Source organism: Takifugu flavidus, chromosome 12 (genome assembly GCF_003711565.1).
Source record: "Takifugu flavidus isolate HTHZ2018 chromosome 12, ASM371156v2, whole genome shotgun sequence".
NCBI classification, from domain to species: Eukaryota; Metazoa; Chordata; class Actinopteri; order Tetraodontiformes; family Tetraodontidae; genus Takifugu; species Takifugu flavidus.
Genome location: NC_079531.1, coordinates 8,719,471 through 8,741,972, shown reverse-complemented (window position 1 = coordinate 8,741,972; position 22,502 = coordinate 8,719,471). Strand labels below are relative to the sequence as shown.

At 41.0% G+C, this 22,502-nt stretch overlaps 2 protein-coding genes across 3 annotated transcripts; both read right to left on the bottom strand.

Annotated features, from left to right (window-relative positions):
• Positions 1 to 235: 235 nt before the first annotated feature.
• Positions 236 to 13,718, bottom strand: prpf8 (pre-mRNA processing factor 8). Of its 2 annotated transcripts, none has more exons than XM_057049220.1 (43): positions 13,416 to 13,718; positions 12,710 to 12,827; positions 12,455 to 12,623; positions 12,199 to 12,363; positions 11,828 to 12,046; positions 11,534 to 11,746; positions 11,177 to 11,302; positions 10,942 to 11,047; positions 10,419 to 10,609; positions 10,183 to 10,302; positions 9,889 to 10,078; positions 9,655 to 9,774; positions 9,341 to 9,475; positions 9,117 to 9,246; positions 8,810 to 9,006; positions 8,380 to 8,586; positions 7,866 to 8,029; positions 7,630 to 7,756; positions 7,296 to 7,488; positions 7,003 to 7,190; positions 6,630 to 6,868; positions 6,403 to 6,549; positions 6,113 to 6,323; positions 5,897 to 6,013; positions 5,542 to 5,789; positions 5,271 to 5,450; positions 5,022 to 5,157; positions 4,763 to 4,932; positions 4,422 to 4,551; positions 4,177 to 4,323; positions 3,909 to 4,069; positions 3,604 to 3,795; positions 3,255 to 3,492; positions 3,043 to 3,171; positions 2,809 to 2,922; positions 2,538 to 2,711; positions 2,225 to 2,418; positions 1,910 to 2,149; positions 1,688 to 1,829; positions 1,452 to 1,592; positions 1,189 to 1,328; positions 902 to 1,104; positions 236 to 784 (listed from the first exon to the last, which is right to left on the bottom strand). In XM_057049220.1, exons 2-43 carry the CDS (start codon positions 12,816 to 12,818, stop codon positions 630 to 632), a joined length of 7,017 nt encoding a protein of 2,338 aa, XP_056905200.1. In that variant the 5' UTR covers positions 12,819 to 12,827; positions 13,416 to 13,718; the 3' UTR covers positions 236 to 629. The 2 variants fall into 2 exon arrangements, with proteins under 2 accessions (XP_056905200.1, XP_056905201.1); XM_057049221.1 differs by having other exon boundaries at positions 12,710 to 12,824; positions 13,416 to 13,617.
• A 281-nt stretch (positions 13,719 to 13,999) lies between these two features.
• On the bottom strand, positions 14,000 to 20,278 carry aifm4 (apoptosis inducing factor mitochondria associated 4). The gene is made up of 19 exons (XM_057049698.1): positions 19,846 to 20,278; positions 19,370 to 19,454; positions 18,860 to 18,969; positions 18,672 to 18,781; positions 18,437 to 18,481; positions 18,271 to 18,352; positions 18,074 to 18,186; positions 17,857 to 17,943; positions 17,703 to 17,794; positions 17,124 to 17,254; positions 16,929 to 17,044; positions 16,786 to 16,857; positions 16,461 to 16,524; positions 16,093 to 16,169; positions 15,479 to 15,596; positions 15,282 to 15,380; positions 15,113 to 15,188; positions 14,927 to 15,031; positions 14,000 to 14,748 (listed from the first exon to the last, which is right to left on the bottom strand). The coding sequence occupies exons 2-19, from the start codon at positions 19,450 to 19,452 to the stop codon at positions 14,718 to 14,720; spliced, it is 1,611 nt and encodes a 536-aa protein (XP_056905678.1). The 5' UTR covers positions 19,453 to 19,454; positions 19,846 to 20,278; the 3' UTR covers positions 14,000 to 14,717.
• Positions 20,279 to 22,502: the final 2,224 nt, after the last annotated feature.

Genomic DNA, 22,502 nt, shown 5'->3' with positions numbered 1-22,502 from the left:
TGCAGAAACTAGTCTGCCAGGTCGATCGCAATGATGGACGCACCAGAGCGTTAAAGTTCATGTGCAGCAATCAACGCTGACCTTGATCCGGCCAGGCACGTTGCTAATGACGGCATGATACCGTAAACGGGTCAGTCGCGCGGGATTCGTGCACTTCGGCCCTCTTTTAAAGAGAAAATGAGCAAATGTGAGCACACTTTAGTGTTGCCATAGGAAACACCAGCTCATGCAACGGTTTGACGTTTGTTTGTAAAAAGAAATCTTTATTTAAACCCAGGTGATCTGACACAGGGTGCAACATCAGTACAGCGACAAGACTTGCACGAAAATACGTTTGGATTCATGTTTTCTGAACAGGGTCATGTGAACAAGTCTGACCTTTCCAAATTTCACATTAGCAAATATTACACAGAAGAACTGTCTATAAGAAACTACACACAAAATGGAAAAGTGTAGTTGGCTACAATAAATGATAGAACATTTGCAGAAAAGATATTAAAAAAAACCCAACAAACTTCTAAAATATCTTCAAGCTTTTGCAAAAGAGATCAAAAACATCAGTTTTGTGTTCATTAGAAATATAACAAGGGCTGCGTGTTTACACATGATTCCTGCAGCGCTAAGGTAGCTCAGGCGTACATGTCCTCACGGTCGGCATTGTAAATCTCCCCTTCCTGCAGCGAGGCGAAGTTCAAGAAGTGTGAGGGTCGGTGAACTTCATGGTAGAATTCTTTAGGATTGGCCAGCTGCAAGTCATACTTCATGTTGGGGTCATGGCGTACACCTGTGGTGGGACAAATGAGCGCGATGGTTAGCGGAGCGTGTATTTCACACACACTGACACTAGTTTCATTTACAAATGCAGTCACATATGTAGAAATACAGTTTTAAATGTACTAACCCATGAAGTTATAGTTCCATGAACCCTGCCCAGGCACCATGAAGAAGGCCAGGAACCGATCAGACAGCAACATCTGCACTCTCTCATAATGGGATGGCAAGTAGCCTTTAGGGTTGTTGCCCTTGTCTGTATTCTGCCGACCCCACTCGTAGCCGCTGGGGGTCAGTTTGTAGGCTGTGAGCGTACAGGATCCTGGCGTGAAGCTGACGAGCACAAATAAAATAAGTCACATTTGTATAACGATCGGGAAGCCCGAAAGGCAACTTCTGACTTGCTGTGAGACAGACCTGCAAGTAATGATGATGGTCTTCTCCCCATCCCAGGAGGGGTTGTCAGCCATGACCTTGGCGTGTGTGGTGACATCCTGCGGGGAAAGCTGTGGAGATTCGTTGGGCTGTGTGTGGATCCAGCCCAGGGGCTCCATTTCCTTTTATTAAAAGGAAAATTAAAATGAGTTGGACAAAATGAAAACAAATAAATTGACCTTCACAACCGTGACAGTGTAGAACGCAAAGAGTCTTGTGCTGGCGTATGTAGTGGCGCCTCTTACTTTAAGGTATTCATGACCCGGCAGCTGGTTGGGCAGGTGGACAGTCTGGTGAGTTCCCCACTGCGGCACCATAACGATGCAACGGATCTCCTTCACCTGAGGGTTGTCTGGTGGACTGGTGCCATACAGGTATCCAGCAATCTGGAAGAAAAGGATCAATAGAGAAGAGAAGTTAAGATGTTAATTATTAAACTGATGGAAGGATGCTAACCAGCAATCAAACACTCCACACACACCTGTGCTCGTAGATCTGAGATGCAAATGAACTTCTTGAGGACGTTCTTGGGCAGGATGTACGTGTAGCCCGTCTCTTTGATGTCATCAGATGACACATAGATGTGGTTGGTTCGGAGGTGGAGATTAGCAGCAGATATGGCTCTGTGGGACAAAGATGACACTCACGGTAAAAACTGGTCAACACCTTCATCTGTGTCTGAAATTCAAACCTGTCAGCGTACCTGACTCTCCATTCGGTCTTAGAGGAGAAAGTCTGGGTCTCGTAGTTTGAGGTGGTGGAGGTGATGATTTCGTCGCCGTGCTTGTTGACTGTTCGGGTCTGCGTGGCTGTGAGCTGCGACTGTTCTTTAGTTTGCTTCTCAATCTCAGCGATCTGCTGACGCTGCTGTGATGGAGCCGAGATCTCCATTCCCAGGATGATGTCACGGATCTCAGACTGGGTCAGAGAAGCCACGTTCACACTGGATGAAGAGGAAAGAAAAGAGTTCTAATATAAACCCGCCATCATTTTGTTAATATACAAAGAAATTACTTACTTGTTCTTTTTGCCATAATCTGCCAGGATGAGATCTTTGAGCTGCACTTCAACCTTGATCCATTCCTCATCAGTGAGCGTGGGCCAGATGTGATGGGGCTCAGTGATAGTTGTCTTGTCGGGTTTCAGAATCACCTTTGCACGATCATTGTTCACATGAAGGGCTCTAAGGATCAGTATAAGTCTTGAGAAGGCCTAAAAAAACAGAAACCAACCATTTAAACAGAAGAATAACGTGATGTTCCTAAACAAGCCCAGGCGCACGTCCAGTTATTAATTTAAGTTCCATCTGTTAGTGGTGGAGTCAAACTCACTGTGTAAGATGAGATGGTCTTGAGCCAGTCATCATAAAGGTTAAACAGAACCATCTGAGGTTCTGTTGCCTTCAAGATGAGGTCTCCAAACTTCTCCACCTTCAGACAGGCCTGGAAAGGCAACTGCAACTCTGACCCTTTGATCACAATGTTGGGGAAGTCGAGCAAGTGAACCTGAGCAGCAACGAGATTAAAAAGTGGAGCTCAACTTTCACATCTTAAGACCTAAACCTTTTTATGGTTCAATTTTATCGGCGCTGAAACCTCTCACCTCCAGAGGGTCCAACATGCCCTTCCTGGTAACAATGATCTGCTTTGGCTGCTCCTCCACCGGCAGAGAGCGGATCAGGGCGGCAACTTCTTCAGCTGTCTTCCATTTAGCCAGCTGCAGAGACAAACCACATTAGATGGCGAGAAGTCTTGTTTAAAGGACACACGCCATCATCACTAAACAAGCATGAAAAGTTGTTGCAAAGAGATGACTCTTGATAGAACATGATCACACCTGTCCCAGACGCTTCTGTCCAGCCCACACAGATGTGTGGATGATCTTAAGGAACAGTTGACCTGTCCTTGGGTTGAAGATAAAAATGGCACCATTGATGGGCTTTGTGGTCAAGTTACCCTCAAATGTCTGAAATAAATAGAAAATATTTACAATTAAGTGATTTTAAAAACGACCCATTTACAGATTTGCTAAAGAAAAGCAACGTCTACCTTATGAATGGTGACACGATACACATTGGTATCATCAACAAACCAGATAATCTGGTTGGAGAAAAGTTCACCATAGTTCTGCGAGGACAGGTATGGTTCAGTGGGCTCAGAGGAGTACAGCTGTAAACCTTTGCGGATGCGCTCCCTGAGCACATACAGGGCAGGGTTGGCCTTCATTATCTTAGCCATGGCCTGCTGTATTAGAGGCTTGCTTCCAGGGAACCAGTTACCATAGGCACTGCAAAGAGAAGTATACTTGATTGATTGGCTTTTAGCAGACTGACAGGCGTTTAGTCACAAGGACTGCACCGAGTCAAAAGAAACTGTCAATGAATTTACTGTATGTTACCTGTGAAGATTGTAAGCCAAGTCAATGGCAATCAGCACCCCAGTGGGTGAGGGGTAGATGCTCATGTTGTCTGTGGTGTAGTCAAGGAACTTGGCCCTGGCATAGCGCTCGATGTCGTGGGAATCATAATCACCCCAGCGCAACTGAATATCAATCCAGTACTTCTGCGTGGTGGTGCTGTCCATCACATCCCTGCAAGAGGAAAAACAATAAATCAATAAAAACTCCAAACCAAAAATACCTAAATGATCTGATCTGTCCAAACGTTACATTTAATTTGTAAAGTTGAATCAATAAAATCATACTTGGAGTCAGCAAGCAGAGATGGTCGCGAGACATTCCACTTGTATGATGCAAACAGGAGAATGTCGGCACAAGATGAATTCATCTTGTATGACTTCCTGGGATGGATGGTTTCTTTTTGTACTGTCTCAATCTCAAGAGCATCGAGTTCCTGGTCAAACACCTGTGCAACAGAGAAGTCACCATTAAGTATTCAGAGGTAACTCCAGATATTTCTGACATTGGCTGACTAACAAAGTAGTTCATAACAAGGTAAGACGTCACACCAACCTGACAAAGATCCATGACGACGCTCTCATGAATCTTCTGCCACAAGTGAGCCCTGAAGATCTGAATGAGGGAGATCTTCAGTGTTGGGATCTTGCCGTGCATGAAGATTCCAGTCAGATCAAGTTGCACCTGGAAACCGACATACACCTAAAAAGAGGAGGAGAATCAATGTTATTAATTTTTAATTATTTCCCAGGGCAGCAGTATAATAATAGAAACGTTAGGAAAATGATGATTGTACTGACGTTGGCTCTGTTGATGGTTGGGGACCACCACAGCGTGAAACGACGGTTGGGGATTTGGTTGAGACCAGACCTCTGGGCATTGGTCAGTTTCTTCCATTTCATGGACTCCTCAAATCCACTGGCCTTCTCCCTAAAGTTGTAAAACAACGCATTAAAGAATTAGAGACAAACTAGATGACACAGGAAGTAAACATCAAATCTGAGAAAAGGTAAAAGGAACATGTTTTGCTGGGACCATTTTCAATATTTACTTTCAAAAACTAAAACACTCAGGTGGGAATATTTCTGTCTTTTATTTAAAAAATACACCACAAGAATTCTCTCTGTTAAAGTGTTCTCACCAGAAGAGACCCTCCCAGGTGGGGAAGTAAGTGCCTTTGAAGAGGGTGTGCTCCAGGATGCCCTCCACACCACCCAGGGCCTGGATCATATCTGTGCGGTAGTTGTTGAGATTCCAGAGTTTGCCATCATGTCTCTGGTGAGTCCACCAGAATGGATTCTGTTTCAGCACCTGTAACCAAACAAAACAAAGCCATCAATAAGAGAATAGCTCATGCCATTACTACCACCAAACTTGACAGCGAACAAAGGTTTTTATACCTGATACTGTTTGAAATCTGTCCTGACTCTCCAGCCTTTATCATAGGCCAGTGTGTGTCTGTCTTTCTGGAAAAGGGTGTTGATACGGGGGATTCCTCTGTCCCATGAGTCTTCCAAGTCTTCTAGGGTCAGTCGCCTGAAGCACAGAATACACTGTTATGCACCTTGTTTAATTTCACCTTTGACTGATATAAAATATAAGATGAATAATTACTGCACCACCCAATTTTTTTTAAATCAATTAAATACCTGTTCTGGGCAATAGCCTCCTGTCTTTTGAGGGCATACTCAGCCCACACTCTCTGGGAGTCAATGAATTCACTCTCCCATGGCTGAATGTATCTGTACAAGTTAGGAATCAGTTGGTCTTCTTCATGGCTCATTCCAGACCTGAAATGGGTGATGCCAACATCTGTCTGCTTGGACCACCTGGTAGAGATAGAACAATTAAAGGATTGTTAGTTGTATTAAATTTGGGGTGCAAATTCAACATTAATCAAGAGTTGGACTTCTGACTTACCGCAAATCTGACTGTGGGATAAGTACGTGACCCATGGACAACATGCCAAGCCCTCCTAACTCTTTAGGTGTATAAAAGACCACTGGGGGGAAACGGCTAGGCATTTTGGAGTTCAGACCAATCTTGATACGTGTCTGGATCTTGTTCTCACACTTCACAAGCAAGTCCAGGAGCTCCTGTGTATTCACCACAGCCTCCCGAAAGTATGTCATTAAACCAATCAGAGCGGTGTTCCATTTATTGACAATCTGGAGGTAAAGGCAGATTACAGACAATCAATGAGAGCCCATCCCTCTTTGTCTATTAGCTCGTCCGATGCTACTACACTTAGTTTTAAGAAAATTCTTTTGCTGACCTTGGTGAAAGTGGTGGATCCAGAGGCCATCAGGATTTGACGTACTCTGTTGTGGAACCGCTGCATCGATTCATCATCAACACGCAGGAAACACTGTGCTGTCCTCTCTTTGGTTACCTAGACAGGAAAAAAATAAAAAAAAAAAAAGAAATTCACCAACAAAAGAATCTCGAGAGCAGCCTTTAACATAACGGCATTTCAGCTTTAACCTCTTACCTCGTTCTGCAGGTTCCACACACCATCCTTGTGGGTAAACTCCTCATAGCTTGTGCGACACTTTGGCAATATGCGGCACTCAAAGCCACACATGTTGAAGAGCAGATTGGGGTTGTCTTTGCTGTAGACTGAAACAAAGCTGTTCTCCCACTGAACAGTAGTCACAGATCTGGGTAGACGGTTCTTAATATCCCAGAAAACAGCTCGGCCCCTGAGGGGAATATGGAAAAAGCCTTTAAAACAAAAAACAATACATTTTGACAAAATAAAGTCTTGGAAGTACAACTTACAGGTTGACATCATGCTTCATCAGTCTCATACGAGCGTCCCGTGGCCAACACTTCTTGTTGTTGTAACCAACAATGTTTTCATTGTTGGGATCCGGATGCTCAGTCAGGTACCTCTGAATCAAATCCCTTGCATCATCAGCTGAGAACCTGATTAAGATACAATGATGTATTCAAAAAATGCATTTAAAAACGACATAGTTTGACCATCCTATTTCCAATAAGCCAACCTGAAGAAGATGTGGATGCGATCAATGTAGCGACAGTACAGTCTGATTGGATGAGCAGACTCTGTGGAAGTGTCTTGGAAACTGAGGAAGTCGTTGGGCATCTGGGGTGGCCCAGCCATTTCACTGGCACGGTGCAGACCCAGCACCAGTAGGTCCATAACAAGACCATAGTACTGAACAATGAATGAGGCAAACTGGAGTCCTCTTATGATTCCATAAGAGTTGGTGTGGTTCATGTCCTAGAAAGAAACATCACAACAGAAACCATTTTACCACATGCCTTTAAATAGGAATCATGTAATAAAATATACGTATAAGGGAGAAAACAATGGTCGGAGTTTGACATTTACTAAAAAATACACAAAATAAGCACCTTGTAGTTGATGACCACGTTGTTCTTGGCTGTCATATAATCAGCAATATTATGGTCAACAATGAGACGAAGCAGTCTGTTGAGTAGGGTCAGATCGATCTTCTCATACATCTTTTCAAAGCGAGACTCCAGCATTACATTGCATTCTCCCTCACCAGTCTCCCAAACATCCTGCAAGTTGTTGATGCCTGAAAAGATTTGACAAGTTAAATTAAATGCATTTTGCATTCTAAGACTTGTCATAACATGTCCCATTCCACAGTTTCTTTTGCCCCACAGAAAGTCTGTCTGACCTTGGCACCATTTGTAGACCAGCAGAGGTGGCGGTTCTGTATCAGCAGGTTTGATCCAGGGTGGGAAGAGGCGCCTCTTATCAGCTTCATACCAAAGGTACTGGTCCAGGTAGGCATCAGTGATCTTTTCCAGGGGCTCTACATCATACACTGGTACCAGGTGACTGTACAAATCCATGAACTCAATGCCAACCTGGAGGAGAAATTAATTTGTGACTGAGGGGAATTGAATTAAATAAGAAATGTGTAAAATGCAATTGCTTAAAATTAAACATAATTAGGATAAGAATCCCACTAATGGTTTATAATATAAGATTGTTGGAAGCATATTCACCTCTTTAAAAGCTCTCTGAGTGAGCAGGTGACGTTTAATCCTAGACAGGGCCTCATGAGGATTGTCATAAGCCTGCTCTATCAGCCCCAGTTCCTCCCTCTGGCTCTGGTTGAGACGAGACTTCACACTATGTGATGGACCAAGAACAAACCATGAAGTTACAAAGAAATACCCACTCAAATGCCTGTCAAGAAAGAGACATTCAGATTGTGAATTGTGATTTAGTTTATGTTTACCTGTAAGCTTCCTTGAGCCTTTCCAAAGCAAGGATGAGCAGCTTGGTGTCATGTTTGTATGACAGAGGAGGGAAGGGAATGGGCGAGAACCTCCGGCTCTCCAGCCAGTGAACAGTGGTGGTGTAGATGGCTACTGCCTCTTCAGCCGTGATGTAGGGACCATCCTGTATTAAAAAGAGAATAATACAATAAGTGGTGTAGAGATGCAACATCATTTAAAATGGGTTGAATAATTCATTTGTTATTGGTAAGGATGTCTGAAATAAAAGTAAATGTTGGGATTTTGATTATCTGAACAACGACAAGTCAACTGCCACAGCAGCCACTGATTCAAGACATCATTCATTTCACTGTTCCTCCACTTCTTACGCACAGACAAGCAGACCAATGTAAGTGCGCCTTTGTAAGAGGGCTATGTTCAACATGAAATGTGTAATAGCAGGACAGTTCAGAAAGGTTAAATAATCAAGAGCTATTTGTAGTAAAGTCCTCATAAGATCTGTGTTCACAGTACCTTCAGGTAGTTGTGCTGTCTTTCCTGCTCAGCTTTCAGGTACAACCGTGTCAATCTCCCCAGATTCTTTTTGCACACCGTCTTGTCCACAGTGGCACCACGACGGATACGCTCACGGTTGTAGTGAGCGGTATTTGTCCACCAGTCAGCTTTTGCCTTGACGTAGCGCAAGATCATGTTCTCAATAGGAGTGGGAAGGCCTGGCACCTGTATGGATGATTAAATACGATTAGATACATAAACACACTGCATCACACTTAATCGTAAATCCGTCTTTCAACAGGAAATGATGCACGATTGATTTAAAAATCCTGGAAACTATTATACCACAATAACTACAAAGCTTAAACAGCCTGTGAATACTGTAAACCTTGAACACCTTCCTTAAAAACCTAGGTTTAACAGTAATTACACTCCATGAGACACAGACCTTCCAAGGAATGTTGGCCTTCCAGCATCTCCAAGACTCGCTGAGGTGCTGCAAGATGGTTCTGGCCTTGTTTTGTTTGATACCCTCAGGCATCATGTCCAAGATATCGTGCATCACAGCAGCACGCAACTCCAGGTCAAAGTGAGACTCCACACGCTGTTTCGTAACCGTCTTGGCTACACCCTTGGAATGACGTCCTGCGGGAGTAATTGAAATGGGGTAGCATTGCTTAAACTTTAGGTTCTATTTATTTGTAGCAAAAAATATTTCTGCTAAAACATCCTTTAACAAAAAAGCCTACACATACCTTCAAACTGCCTGGCCAGCAGATTTCCCAGCCATCTCTCTAACAGAGGAGTGATCCCCCTCATAAAGAATAGCCACACTCTCCAGCCAGGAGCCCAGAAGCCACAACCTGGACCCTTGCCCACAGGACCCTGACGCAAACAAGATAAAAAAAAAATATATGGGCAAAGGACAGAAAATCCCTGCGCAAGGGCAACTGCTGGATGCAATCCAACATTAACTTACAGTGTTGAACCGGTAGTAGATGAGATGCTTCAGGTCTTTGCACATCCGGATTTGTCTCATCAACTTGTACTTGTAGCGGTACATGCCCGTCAGTTGACCCACGTGAGCAAAGATGTATTGCAGCCCATCAGACAACTACAGTACAAATAAAAACATTCGAGGATTAGTCAAAATTTATGTTAATCTATATAAATGTCCCACGACAACATATCAAGTTCAAATTTTCAAAGGTGAAAAAGAAAAGTAAATCATTGTTTAAAGTCTTTCTTGACAATAACACACTGTGTGTGACAAAGCTTTGTTGTTTAACACACCTGGAAGGCATCAACATTTCCAAGTCTGTACTGCACATGGCTGTCCACCACCAGCTTACTGAGACGCAACACCTCTCTGCATAAGTGGAAGGCATTGCCAAATCTGGATTTCTTTCGTTCCTAGAATTAGATAAATATATTAATGGCAAATAATGTACAGAAAAATTCTGTACAAATGTAACAATTTTTTTAAAAGAATCATCATAAAAACACTTTAAACAGTAAGAACTTTACCTTTGTGGTCAGTGTCTTGACAGGCTTCAGGTTGAAGTTGTAGTCAAGATGCAGGTAGTTCAGGTTCTTGCGGTGGATAAGCAGATTGAGCATGTTGTAGCCCTGCCGACACACCTGCAGACCCACTTCCACCCAGTCCAGCTTGGTAGACTGAAAGAACTTGGTGGCCTTGAAAGAGCGGAAGAGGTACCTGAAAGAAAAATAGAAAATATTTTTAGCTTCCTATGAAAGCCACTTGCATCACAAGGAAAGATTGAAATCCTGGTATCCATTATTTATCTATATTACATTTACCTCTTCTTTTGTGCCTTTGGTGGTCGATGCTTGAGAGCATTGAGCACATAATACTTGAGCAATTTCTGGTACGACACACGCACTTTCACAGGCTGTCCAGCAGGGCAGTGTTCACGGTACCTGAAAAACATTAATCATTTAAATTACATTTTAAATCTGCACAAAAAAACATCTAAAATTATTGTAAGGATAAATTAAGAATTAGGATTGTTCAGGCTTGATGCTGATTTGCTCACCAGTTCTTGATCAGGGGGATATCAATGGCACGCCTGGTGCGGCCAGATCGGAGGTTGAAAGGTCTCGGCGCCCACAGCAGGGCGATGCCGTTGGCTGTGTTGTCTGTGTACAGAGGGGTTTCCTTGAGGAAGGGCTCCACATACTCAGGAAGCTCAAACTCTTCATCATCATCAGGCAGAGGCTCCTGACTCTGAATTGGTGCAAAAAGGGACAGTCAGGGACATTTCAGTTTAGCGAGGATAAGACATACAGTAATTTAAATCAAAGAGAAGTCTAAGTTTTTATAAGTAGTCATATCTGAACGGCCACAGGCCAACTGCAAGTGCAGCCAGTAAAAGGTTGTCACTGTTCATTTCACTTTTGCTCCAGTTCTTACGCAGACAAGCAAACCAATGCAAGTGCGCCTTTGTAGGAGGACTTAACTCTAAATTTCATCTGTGATTTTGTTGGTCAAGAAATGTATATATTCCTATGATTTAATCATCTTATTTAATCAATAAGCCACTCCATATACTTATCTACCTTGACAGAATGTCTGTGTGAAATGGGGTTGATCAGTGGGTCAAAATAGAATGCAGGAAGATCTGGATCTTCTGTCTTGATAAACACTACATTTGGTGTGTGATACCTGTAACAGAAAGGTATTTATGCAACACTGATGAAACATAATCAAATTTCAAAAGAATAGCCAAGATATAAACTGTGTACTAATCTTTTCAAGATTAACTCAAATGAGAAACAATTATGTCAGTCATACCAGGTGAGGTGAACATGGTGTGGCAAGTTGTTGTACAGGTACGGGAAGGCAATTTTGTATTCTGTCCTGATGGGCTGACGGATGATGATTTTGTTAATGTCATTGAACTCGTTCCAGTCTTCATCTCTGCGGGAGAAACACAAGAAATCAGGGTACACGCAAAATAAAAGCTCAGAATGGATCGTGGATGCAACAAAACTTTCTTTCTATTTTGTTATGACAAGCCAATTATGGAAGATCAGGTCACTGAACAAAGGGTTTGCCGAATTACACCTAAAAGTAATGCATCATTTTATTGCTTCCTTCCTTGAGCTTTTTAGCTGGCCAATATTTTTTCATCTCAATCGGAGCACTTACTGGAGATTCATGTCCCTCACAAGGGGCTCAAACTTTGGTCCTCCAGGGATGGCCATGTTAAGAGCCTTAGAAGTGAAGAAGGCCTTGAGATCAAACAGGTAGAAGTAGTTGAGATCCACCAGATCTGTCAGCAGCTGATTTGCCAGGCGATACAATGTGGACATCATGGGCAGGGTGAACTGCCACCGCCGATATGTGGCGCCATTCACAAATCTAAAAAGTGCACAAAACTTGATTAAACACATCATAAACTAATATAGAAAATTATTGTTGTTTAGCATGTCAAAAAATTACTTTGAGGTGTCTTTGAGAGGCTGGTGCTCATACAACCACTCTGCGCATGAAGCATCCTCCTCGGGGTCAAGCTCCATCTGTATGGCTTCCAATGGCTCCACATCCAGGATGTTGTCAGCATAGTCCAATGGAGGCTCTTCATCATCAAAAGGTGGGAATCGCATTCTTTTGAAGTGACGCCGATCACGCTTCTCGCGACGCATCATAATCCACATGGTTCTAGGAAGAACAGTCAAAGGGAAACCGAATATTAATTTTATGGATGAAATTATCAATTAGTGCTCCTGTAGTGTGTTGCAAATGGTGGTATATAAATATTTATTGGTGTATGTTTTTGTTTTTTTTAATCATCAACTACTGCATTCTCTTACCCCCACTGTGAAATGTAGACTGGTTCAATGACCCAGGGAATTTCATTCACAAATGAAATAGCTCCAGTAATGTGATACAAGACGGGCACATCTCTGATCTGTTCCCAGGGCATAGGCATGTTTTCCAGTAGCTTCAGTACAGCATGGGGCATGTATTTGAGGGCACTATTCATTAAAACAGAAAGGACATGCAAAATGTAAGTAAGAATACACACAAGAATGTTAATTATTATAAACTGTAACAAACATCTCTTACCCAAGGTACACCCTCTTGTCATGACGAAATTTTCTGTTGGTCATGTCTCCATGGTCCCTGATGATCTTCCGGACATGTTCAGGTGGCATGTCTTCCTTTTGTGCATCAACAAACCCAAACTTTCTCTTTTCTGAATAGCGTTTTGCTTGCAACTGCTGCCATTTCCTTGCTGAATAGTTGGAAGGGGGCCATTATTAAACAACATCCTTCTCAAAAGCCACCCTTTGTCAAAATTTACTTTATGGAGTTACGTACCTTTCTCTTGTAGTTTTTCTTCAGACATGTAGTCCGGGACGGGTGCAGGAGGAGGTACACCTGGCGGCATCCCTGGAGGGACCGCTCGGTAGGGGAAGGTAGCTGCCATTGTGTCCTACTGAAAGAGATTATTAAACAATAAAAAAAGATATAAATTGTATTACTTTTAAATGTCTAGCTCTCCCGTAACAACAACCATCATACAATGACTCTTATTGTCTACCTATGAGCGGAATCACTTTATGACCCACTAAGTCCGTGATTCGCCATTTCGCTTACACGCTAATGAACTTAATAGAATATAATGTCGAGAATCAGCTTGTAAAAGTGACGACCGCTAAATCAAGAAGAATGAAAATAATAGACCGCGTAATGACTGCCTGTTCGATGTTTTTATACAGAAAATTACTTTTTACCTGGAGATAGCATTAGCCTGTTAGCTCAACAACATGGCTTCCAAATAAAACCCTAACGTCCTCACAACAAACTGAAAGCGCATTTGCCGGTTCTATGGGTTTTATTGCGTAGATGCAATTAGTAAATACGATTTAGTAAGTTCAAAAGCACATTTTCCTCTTTTGTCGAGTTTGGCGCGATAGTTGCTCATTAGGCCGAGTCGGAGGACGCGGTCCTTGAGCGCTAAAGCTAACAGAGCATTCACAATTGAATGTTACGAAAAAGCGACTGTTCTCACAAAAACACTAACCTTGCTACCCTCGCTCCCGCGATATTTCTTCAGCGTTAAATATAGGTTTGCTCCTCTGTTTCAATTATCACACCATGTCCCTTTCTTGACTGTATTGTTCTTTTTAGCGTCGGTTCTTCTTCATAAAACTGTAACACACACGCACGATGAACGACAGCAACCACACGGGTCTTCTTCTTCTTCTTCCTTAAGATTATACGGCGATAGCGCACAAACGCCACCCTGTGGTCCGTCAAATACTTTGAACGGGTTAAAGTCTAATATTTAGATAATCTACAGTAACAATGTTTTTAAAAAAAAAAAACTATACATATCAAATGTTTGACATAATCCTGTTTGTTTTACCAATTTCAAAATTTATCTGGTTATCCGATCACCGGATGGCCCCACTGTCCTTTTATATTAACGGCATTATGTGGTACTTCCCGAAATCCCGGATGTTGACGTTTTCGGCACAATACTGCCCCTAAAGTTTTGGAATGCAAAGTGCACTTAGCCCATGCATTGCTTGCAAGGATAATATAAAAATCCAATGTGGAGTTTGAAATCAGTCTTTTAGAAAATATATACATTACCATTTTGAATTGAAGGATGTCGTTTTTTTTTTTTTAGAAACTTGCATTAACTGACAATTCTGGCACCTTAACCCATTTACAAAGGCTGAGCACACTGGCTCCCCACAACCCTGCAAAGGAGAACTGGCTATTCCAGGAGGAGCAGCTGAACAATCAAATAACATTTTAATAGACTGAACAATAACAATTGATTTGTAGTCTTATAAAAAAAGCCCCTTCTTTAAAAAGAAAAGACAAGTAAACCTGATAAAATACAGGAGAATATAATTCTAAGTATTTATTATAAATTAAAGCAAGGGTATTGGATTACCAACATTCATCTTTGCAGAGTTAAAGGCATGTAAACAGTGTTGTGATGGATGACTGAATGTCATGACATGACTGAAATCATGAAAATAAGTACAAAGGAATATTGTATATATTTTGTATATGATGAGCACAAAACCAAAACTTAAAGTATATCTGAACTGAGATCAGCAACGTCATTAAGAGCACAAAGTGTAAATCCAATACAGCTTTCATGTTGCTATAGCAACAGTGATGTGAGGAACAGCAGTGGTCAGGTTTGGTCCCTGAGGAGATAAATGGAGCAATCCAATTTGGCATGTTTGAATTCTTTGAGAGGGACAGTGACTGAAAAGGCGGTGACTCTGGTCACTGCTATCTGGACTCTGGAGTGGTTGTGGCTGGAGACAACAGGCCCAGGAGACAACAAGAGACAACATGCTCACATCAGCAGCCAGGCCAGATCAGGAGCTCTGAACACACAAGGAAATAAAAAAGAAACCTCAGCCTCACTTTCTCACACTTAATAAGATGCTTGCATTACATGGGTCAGAGAATAATATTCAGATGACTTTAATGTTGTTTTGTGTTTGTTTATGGTTTGTCCTCCTTGTGACTAAAGTAATCATTGAGTTTGCAGAGTTCACTCACTGAGCCTGGGTCTTTGTTATGGTCTGACCAGAAGCCATCAGTTCTGCAAGACGAGCCACCGCAGGGTCGAACATCAGACTGGCTGCGGCCACAACCTTCTCTTCCCTTTTAACGAAGGACAAATTTACTACAAATGACTTTATATCCAGGTATGTTTATGGAGAATACTAAATGTAAAATTCCTACTTTATGTAAAATGCCAGGAATTTCCTTTCTTGGATGCTTCCTTTATATATTATTTCTGTGTACCCTTCTCCATAGCCTTTAATGATTAAATTAATGAAAATATTAGACTTGAAGTGAGTCAGGATAACTCTGATATAATGATTTTTTTTATCTTCATTAAACATTTTACCTGTGTATCTGATACTCTTCCCAAGCAAAACAGTCCAAAAGAAAGGAACAGACTGGAATTCTGTTGGTTTCTTCAGCATATTTAATGCTGCAACTCTTCCTAAGATTTCAAAAAACATGTTAACTCGTCGTTTATTGTGAGTTGAACCCAGGTTTTGGACCAGTTAAAATAAAATAGCGAATTTCCCAGAATCATACCTTGAGCCTGTGACATTTGCCAGTGTCCAATGTTGACCATTTTATCTCCACAAATGCTTAGAGGGAAAGATGTCACATCTCCAGCACTAAAAATATCCGGTACATTAGTCTTCATGAACTGTGAAGAAAGCAAAGCCTTTTAATGAACATAATCAACATGAACTGTAGTTACAGGAAAATTTGTGCTACAAACTCAGGCAGACTTTTTTTTTTTTTTTTTCAAATTTAATGAAAAAATGTGTTTGGTAACATATTTAGCATTTAAAGACTCCCCTCCAGTAAGGAGGAACAAGTTCTTATATAACATTGATCTAATTTGAACAACAAAGTAAGCGTTTCAAGTAAATATATCTTTACTCTTTTCACTGCATACACTCCCAACACTGAACCAGTCTGACCAGTTGAGCTACTACTCAGTTAGAGATTAGAATCAGAAAATACAAGCTTCATAAAATTGGTTAAATATAGAATGTTTGATAATAGAAAGCTGACTTTAAACTCCTTGTGCAACATAAAATTTAGAAAGGGGACTTTGTAAAACACTTCTCAGGGGAAAAATGGTTTAAATTAATGTTATAATAATGTTAAGTAGTTTAATTGTCAGCACAGGTCACCTTGTCAACAACCAAAGTTTTCCTTGAATCAACTTCCAGTTTGCTGCCGATTAAGAAGTCAGTATTGGGGATTACGCCTGAAAAACACATAAAGACAAAAATGTTCTGAGATTCAATGAATACAAAAAAAAGAAACTCTTGTTAAAAAAAATGGTTGCTGCATTAGTTTCAAACAAAAAGGGTTTGTAGAGAGATCTGACTGAAGGTAAACAAACAGAACTGCAGGAGTGTAAGGCAAAGAAAACTCTTGTACAAACACCAATGCAGATATGTAAGAAAGAAACCTTCAAATGACCCCAAACAATGTCCTTCTGGGTGTCCAAAGCAGGGAAAGAGAAAGAGGACAGTCTCAATAGTAATGATATTACCAATTCCTGCGACAACTACATCAGCCTCCAGGATTGTACCGCTCTTCAGGACCACCTCCTTCACCTAAAACATGTCAATCATTTAGGGATGGATGTGCACAAGAGGTATAATAAGTATTTCAGGTTCAGTGCAGCACAATTCCAGTCTGAGGGATAGTAGCCTAATTTTCCCAAAAAAATACAAAATATGAGCATATACTAGAGACAAACATTGGAAATATTTTGATTGAATGTGCATGAATTTTTGGGGACATTTGAAAAAAAAAAACAGTTAAAACACTTGTTTGTACAGGAACAGAGTAAAACATTAAATGAAGAGTACTACCTTTCCACTGTTGCCCCTGATTTCTGTGACTCCATCATTCATGTAGAACTTGACGTTTTGCTCTTCAAACATCTGATAAAAGAAAAAGTTTAAAAATACCTCATCAAACAAAAGGTCACACAACAGCCAACCTCGTTCCTTACTTCCATGCACATCTTGCCGATTTCTGAACCCAGAGATTTTTGAAACGGGTATGAGCTGGTGCCAACCACAGTCACACTGGCTGCTTTGTTTGACAAGTAGGAAGCTACCTCCATACCTGTTGAGTTCATTTTCAATATTATTATGTATATTTAAAGATTAAGATTTATGCTTTGTTGTTCTTTAAAGATATTAACCGATAAAAGAAGCTCCAATTATGACAGCATTTTGTCCCTGACAGGATGAGTGAATCTCATTGGCGTCATCGTGAGTCTGCAGTAACTTTACTCCCTTAAGGTCCCAACCAGGGCAGCTGAGAGGCCGAGCTCTGTGAACAAAGCAAAAATATGAACACAAGCCACTGTCATCATGGGATCATAGCAAATCAGAACATTCCTTGTTTTTTTCCTCTCCGCGCCTGCTTCAATTGCTTTCTTTTTTCATCCTCCCCAATTTAGTACATGTGTTCGGCAAGTCGGGCCCCATGTCCCAATCCTCCAGGGTTTAAGTCATGGAGAAGGGTCACATGGTACATACTACAATGGTATGAGCAGAATATGCCATGGAGGTTTACATGTTAATTTCTACTGGGATTAACATAAAACTTGTACTTTTGTTCCAGTGTGTCATTAAAATGGCAACGGTGAAAGTAAAAAGCAGGCTTTACACACATTTCCTGTTAACACTGACTTTTATCTGACCCTTTACAAAAGGCATCGAGGCGTATTTAAATAAAATCTTTCTTTGACTTCCTAAAATGATATTTCAACTTCAACCTGCAGCCAGTTGCGATGAGAAGCTGGTCATAGTTCAGCCAGGTTCCATCAATCATCTTTACCGCCTTGTTGACTGTGTTTACCGAAATGACCTGCAAAGAACGTTTTTAAACAAATGTTTTTTTCAGCAAGACAAAGTCTTTGTTTTCCTCACCTCTTTCTCTGTCCACACCTCGATACCATACTGCTGATAAAAGTCAGCTGAGCGGAGGAGAATGCTGCTCCTGTCCAGATGGAGTGCCTGAATAAAGCAGTGACCTTTCAAACGTCTCACCTCTGAAAAAGATCACTTCAGACAAAATATCCTAACGCCGCTGTGACAATGGTCAAACAGAAACACACATGCGTGTATGTTTCTCCTCTGTCCTTACTTTACTCAGTTTGGGTTTGTCAAAGGGAGGCAGGGCGTCTCGTGTCACCATGATGATCCGACCTTCGTAGCAGGTCTGCCGCAGCGTTTCAGCACAAACGAGGGCAGCCGGGCCTTAAATCAGACATTATTAATTTTTCAATTGATGCATTCAGGAAATAACATGTATCAGATCATGGATAATTCATTTTTTGTTACCTCCTCCTATCAGGAGAATGGTGTGTTTGATGTCTGCTATTCTACTGCACATCTCCTTCACCCTTTTAGTCAACTTGAGAGCCTGAGGAAAACAAGCCAATGTTTCAAACTCAAAAGACAAAAAAACAAGAGTTTTATTTTATCTGGAGAACTTGCCCGAACTTACATGTTTATTGACGGTGACATAGACCATGCCATTTTCAACTTTGACCTGTAATATCAAAAAAGTATGCAATAGCACAAATTGTTGAAGGAACTCAGGCAACAGCAAGAAACAGGTTTCAGTGTTATGTCCATCAGTTTTCAAGCCTAAATGTATAGGTTCGACCAAGCAATGTCAATCACATGACAGTAAAGCCTCTCAAACCACATTTAACTTAGGTAGAACTTTGTCTTTTTACCTTGTAAGTAGGCAGAGAATCCAGACCAGGATACTCCTCAATATCCCCCGTTCTGACATTAAAACAAGCACCATGAAAAGGACACCTCACTCTCTGGCCGACCAATGTTCCTGGGTTGAGGCACACTATAAGTCAACACTAATAAACATAACAACAAAACATCATAGTTCAAATAACAGATGGTTTACCTTTCACCAGAGGTGCATTATAATGAGAACACTGGCTTCCAATGGCACTGTATTGACCCTGGCTACAGACAAGCAGCACCTTCTTTTCTCCCACCATTACTTCCTTCATCCTGAACACAGAATGATGTGGTGACAAAAATACTCCCAAATATAAATGAGGTTATAAAAGCCGCTGCAGAAGAGGTGACAACTGATTAGCCACAACTACACACCAAACTATCTGCTTCTAATGATTATGCTGTAACGTAAAGACATTGGAAAATGACCATCTGGTTTGGGTGGGGTCGCTACATCACTCCATGCACACCATATTACTCAATTAATTTAGTAGAGATGCACTGAATGTTTAGCACATAACATGAATAACATACATAAATTGTAATACCGACATGGACCCAAGCGTTGTTGCGGAAGACTGCATTGTAACCAGTAATTTGTTTCTGTGAACTCTGGTTTCAATGTTGAAGCTATTCATACGTATCAGCATTTGTTCAGTAAGTACAGACTCACTGTCCATCCTTTAGGTCTGTTTCCTGACAAACCATCTCAGTCAACTCGTCCTCCTCTTCAGCTGGTTGATGGTATTGATCCATTCCTAAATCGTATTTAATAATAGAAAATAGCAGTGTTGTGTGACAAGAGAACTTTACAAGATTGCATATGTACATAACATTATTATTAGCATTGTGATAAAAATGTCATGTGACTCTCCTTTCTGACAGAAAATTTTGGAATGCATGTTAACATGTTTATTTCTCCAATAAATGTCAACAACCTTCAAGACAAAATAAAGCAAATAAGACCAGAAACATAAACCTTTACTCCGGCGTTGACTGTCTTCAAATACAATTACGTTGATTTCATTCGACATAACAGAGATTGAAGAAAGGGAGGAATAATGTGGAACAAGTGTCCACCTTCCATGCAAACCTTTTCTTAAAGACCAAAATTAAAACCATTACTCAATACATGTAAACTGGGCTTACCTTTTTCTTTTCCCCCTTTTTAAATGATAAAATGATGCACCTACAGCTCAGGCGGATCCTTTCTTCTGCAACACTCAAGGACAAAACAGAGACTGGCTCCGCCGAACCTGACCTGGCAGGTCACGTGACAGACAGTTGGCCGTACCGCGTGTTCGCCACGAGGGCCGCCCACTTCCGAATATAGCCGAATGTAGCCGATGAGGGATGAAACCGATGGAGAGAGTATGGTCATAGTGCAGAACAAAGAATAGGCACACAGCAGCAGGACCAGGGATTTACGTGCGAAAGGAAACTTAGTTAAAAGAGCAATACGCTACAGATCTTTTCTCACAAAAATCTGAAATAGGTAGATGATGAGTGAAAGTATTTCTGGTCACACATCAGTAAACACATTGAATGATATTTGAATGCAGAGGAAGTTTCCTCTGTCAGCCTCCAGTTTTTACACAAGGATTATGTTGGAGACAATTTAAAAGTGTCAATGGCAACACTTCCAAGAGAGGAACTGTTACTGTTAGCTAAAATGGCAAATCATCTACTGTAAGAAGTTAGTTTATCCATGTATCTGTCTTTCAGCTGCTTTAGATTTTATTTCTTGATGTGGAAGCATGTAATGCCCTCACCCATCTGACCTGAATGTTTCTGAGAGCCAAGGTCACTATCATTGGCTGCTCTAAATCCAATATTATACTTTTGATCTTCATGACAGTTTTTTTTTCCTCCTGGAGCAAGTTTATGTGTTAGGAGTGGCAGACACAAACTGAACCCCAAAAAGCAGACACATGCAGGACCGAGTAGATTGACCATTCTAGACTTTACTGAAAAGGTGGCAGCAGAATCCTACAAAGAGCTCAAAGCTGAAAAACTCTTCATTGGAGTAGGCTGGCTGGCTCGAACAGGCATCTGAGGATTGAACAACGAATTGGCAAAGATAGAAGCGTGGACCAGTCTTTTAAAACAGGAGGCCGGTGTAGATGATTATCTGGGGATGAGTTGCAGGTGTGTAGATCGCGTGATGGGAATGAACCAGGAAGCAGTTCTGCCCAGCCTGGAAACAGACAGACAAGGGAAACACAGAGGAACAGAAGGGGAGGGGGAGAGGGAAAAAACTAGGGAAAACTCCTAATATTACGTGACAGCCTGTGTTTGTTGGTTTGTCTTTCCGTTCAATGGTCGATCTCCTCTTCTTGACTCTACTTGGGATCATAGTCTTTCTCTGATTGAAGACAAGAGCAGCAAATACAGATGCAGACAGACTTACTGAAGGTATTTATTTCTGGTCTAAGTCACAATATGGGGGGAAATTAGCTGGATGTTTCATTATTGCTTTGTATTTCGTTACTAGATACTCTGCACACAACACGTCAAACCCAAGTTGGGTCAAGATTAACTATGAAGAATAACTTAAATTTTTGTCACCAGAAAACAAGAAAAGGCCAATGACAATGAAATGACAATAATTACTGTCTCATGTAACTTACTGTTTGATCAGTATAAATAATTTATTATTCTGCTCACTTTTCTCAATTTAAAATGTGGCAAACGGCCTTAAAGTACCAGAAACAGATTGTGGTGTGGTGCAGTTGATATCACCATTTAGGAAGGACACTACTGTCCCAGTCCCTTTATTGTGACCTGATCGCCACACCAGGATGTTAAGTATATTACTGGCTTGATGAGTAAAGGTCAAACATAAAGCTAGATAAGGTTCAGCTGGAACACTCAATATGAGTTTGAATGGGTTCAAACAGTCCTTCAGTGAAAGTTATCTGGGGAAGATTGGAAACTTAGAGGATTCTGCTCTGATGTCAGATTGTTCCATATCTGCTAAGAGAGCAGATGCTGAGATGAGTGAGGGAAAACAATAATAATTTGGACCCTTGTGTTAAAAAAAAGAAAGAAAAGAAAAGTTACCATCACCAGAAAGGACCAATGAAATGAGAATAATGATAACTGTAATCAAATCAAATCAAAATCAAATCAATCTTTATCTATATAGCATCTTTTACAATCAAAATTGTTTCAGGAGCAGGAAACTGCAGCTTGACCAAGAACATCTTTTCTATTACTAATGTTTTTATTTTTAATCTGCTCAAACTCAATATATTTGTACAAGAATGACTGATGTTTGTTAAAATGTCAAAGTCAAGATTTATTTTTTGTTTTGATTTGCTCAACCCTGTTGAGTCAAGGTGGGATTTCAAATGATCCAGAAATGTTTCTCTGGTGTATCATTAATTACATTGCTTAAACGGATGGGTTTGTTATCCATGTTAATGTTTGGTGCATAATTCAATGGAAATACATAAAAAAGTGCACAATTGATCAAGCAATGGAGTCTATCTTTTCATTGACATTTTAGAATTGTTTGTTTTTGACCGTTGTGGTCGGCTTGGAGACACAGGGCTTGGCTAGGGCGTTATCTACTGGAGACAATGTCACTTCACACCCTTCCCCGTCACCCCATTAAATCCGCAAATAAAAATAGAAATTTAAAGAATAACAATACTTTTTCATTTGCATCATTGACTGGCAAAAAAATTTGATGTAATCCTGGAAATCATTTGTTCGTAACGCTTTTGTGATTTTGTTTTTGACACGTCAGTATGCTTATGATATAATTCTGATAAGAGTCATAGTGAAGTGGAGGCTGTTTC

Bases quoted from the DNA above. Each gene is read 5' to 3' on its own strand.
- aifm4 (XM_057049698.1), bottom strand. From the start codon at position 19,452: ATGGATCAATACCATCAACCAGCTGAAGAGGAGGACGAGTTGACTGAG. The intron at 17,255-17,702 runs GTTGAAGTTGAA...CTTTGTTCACAG, and splicing joins CTCATCGCAACTGGCTGCAG to AGCTCGGCCTCTCAGCTGCC. The intron at 16,525-16,785 runs GTAGTACTCTTC...GACATGTTTTAG, and splicing joins TCAGGGGCAACAGTGGAAAG to GTGAAGGAGGTGGTCCTGAA.
- prpf8 (XM_057049220.1), bottom strand. From the start codon at position 12,818: ATGGCAGCTACCTTCCCCTACCGAGCGGTCCCTCCAGGGATGCCGCCA. The intron at 8,587-8,809 runs GTCTGTGTCTCA...TCATCCATACAG, and splicing joins AGGCCAACATTCCTTGGAAG to GTGCCAGGCCTTCCCACTCC. The intron at 1,329-1,451 runs GTAAGAGGCGCC...TTTTAATAAAAG, and splicing joins CGGGTCATGAATACCTTAAA to GAAATGGAGCCCCTGGGCTG.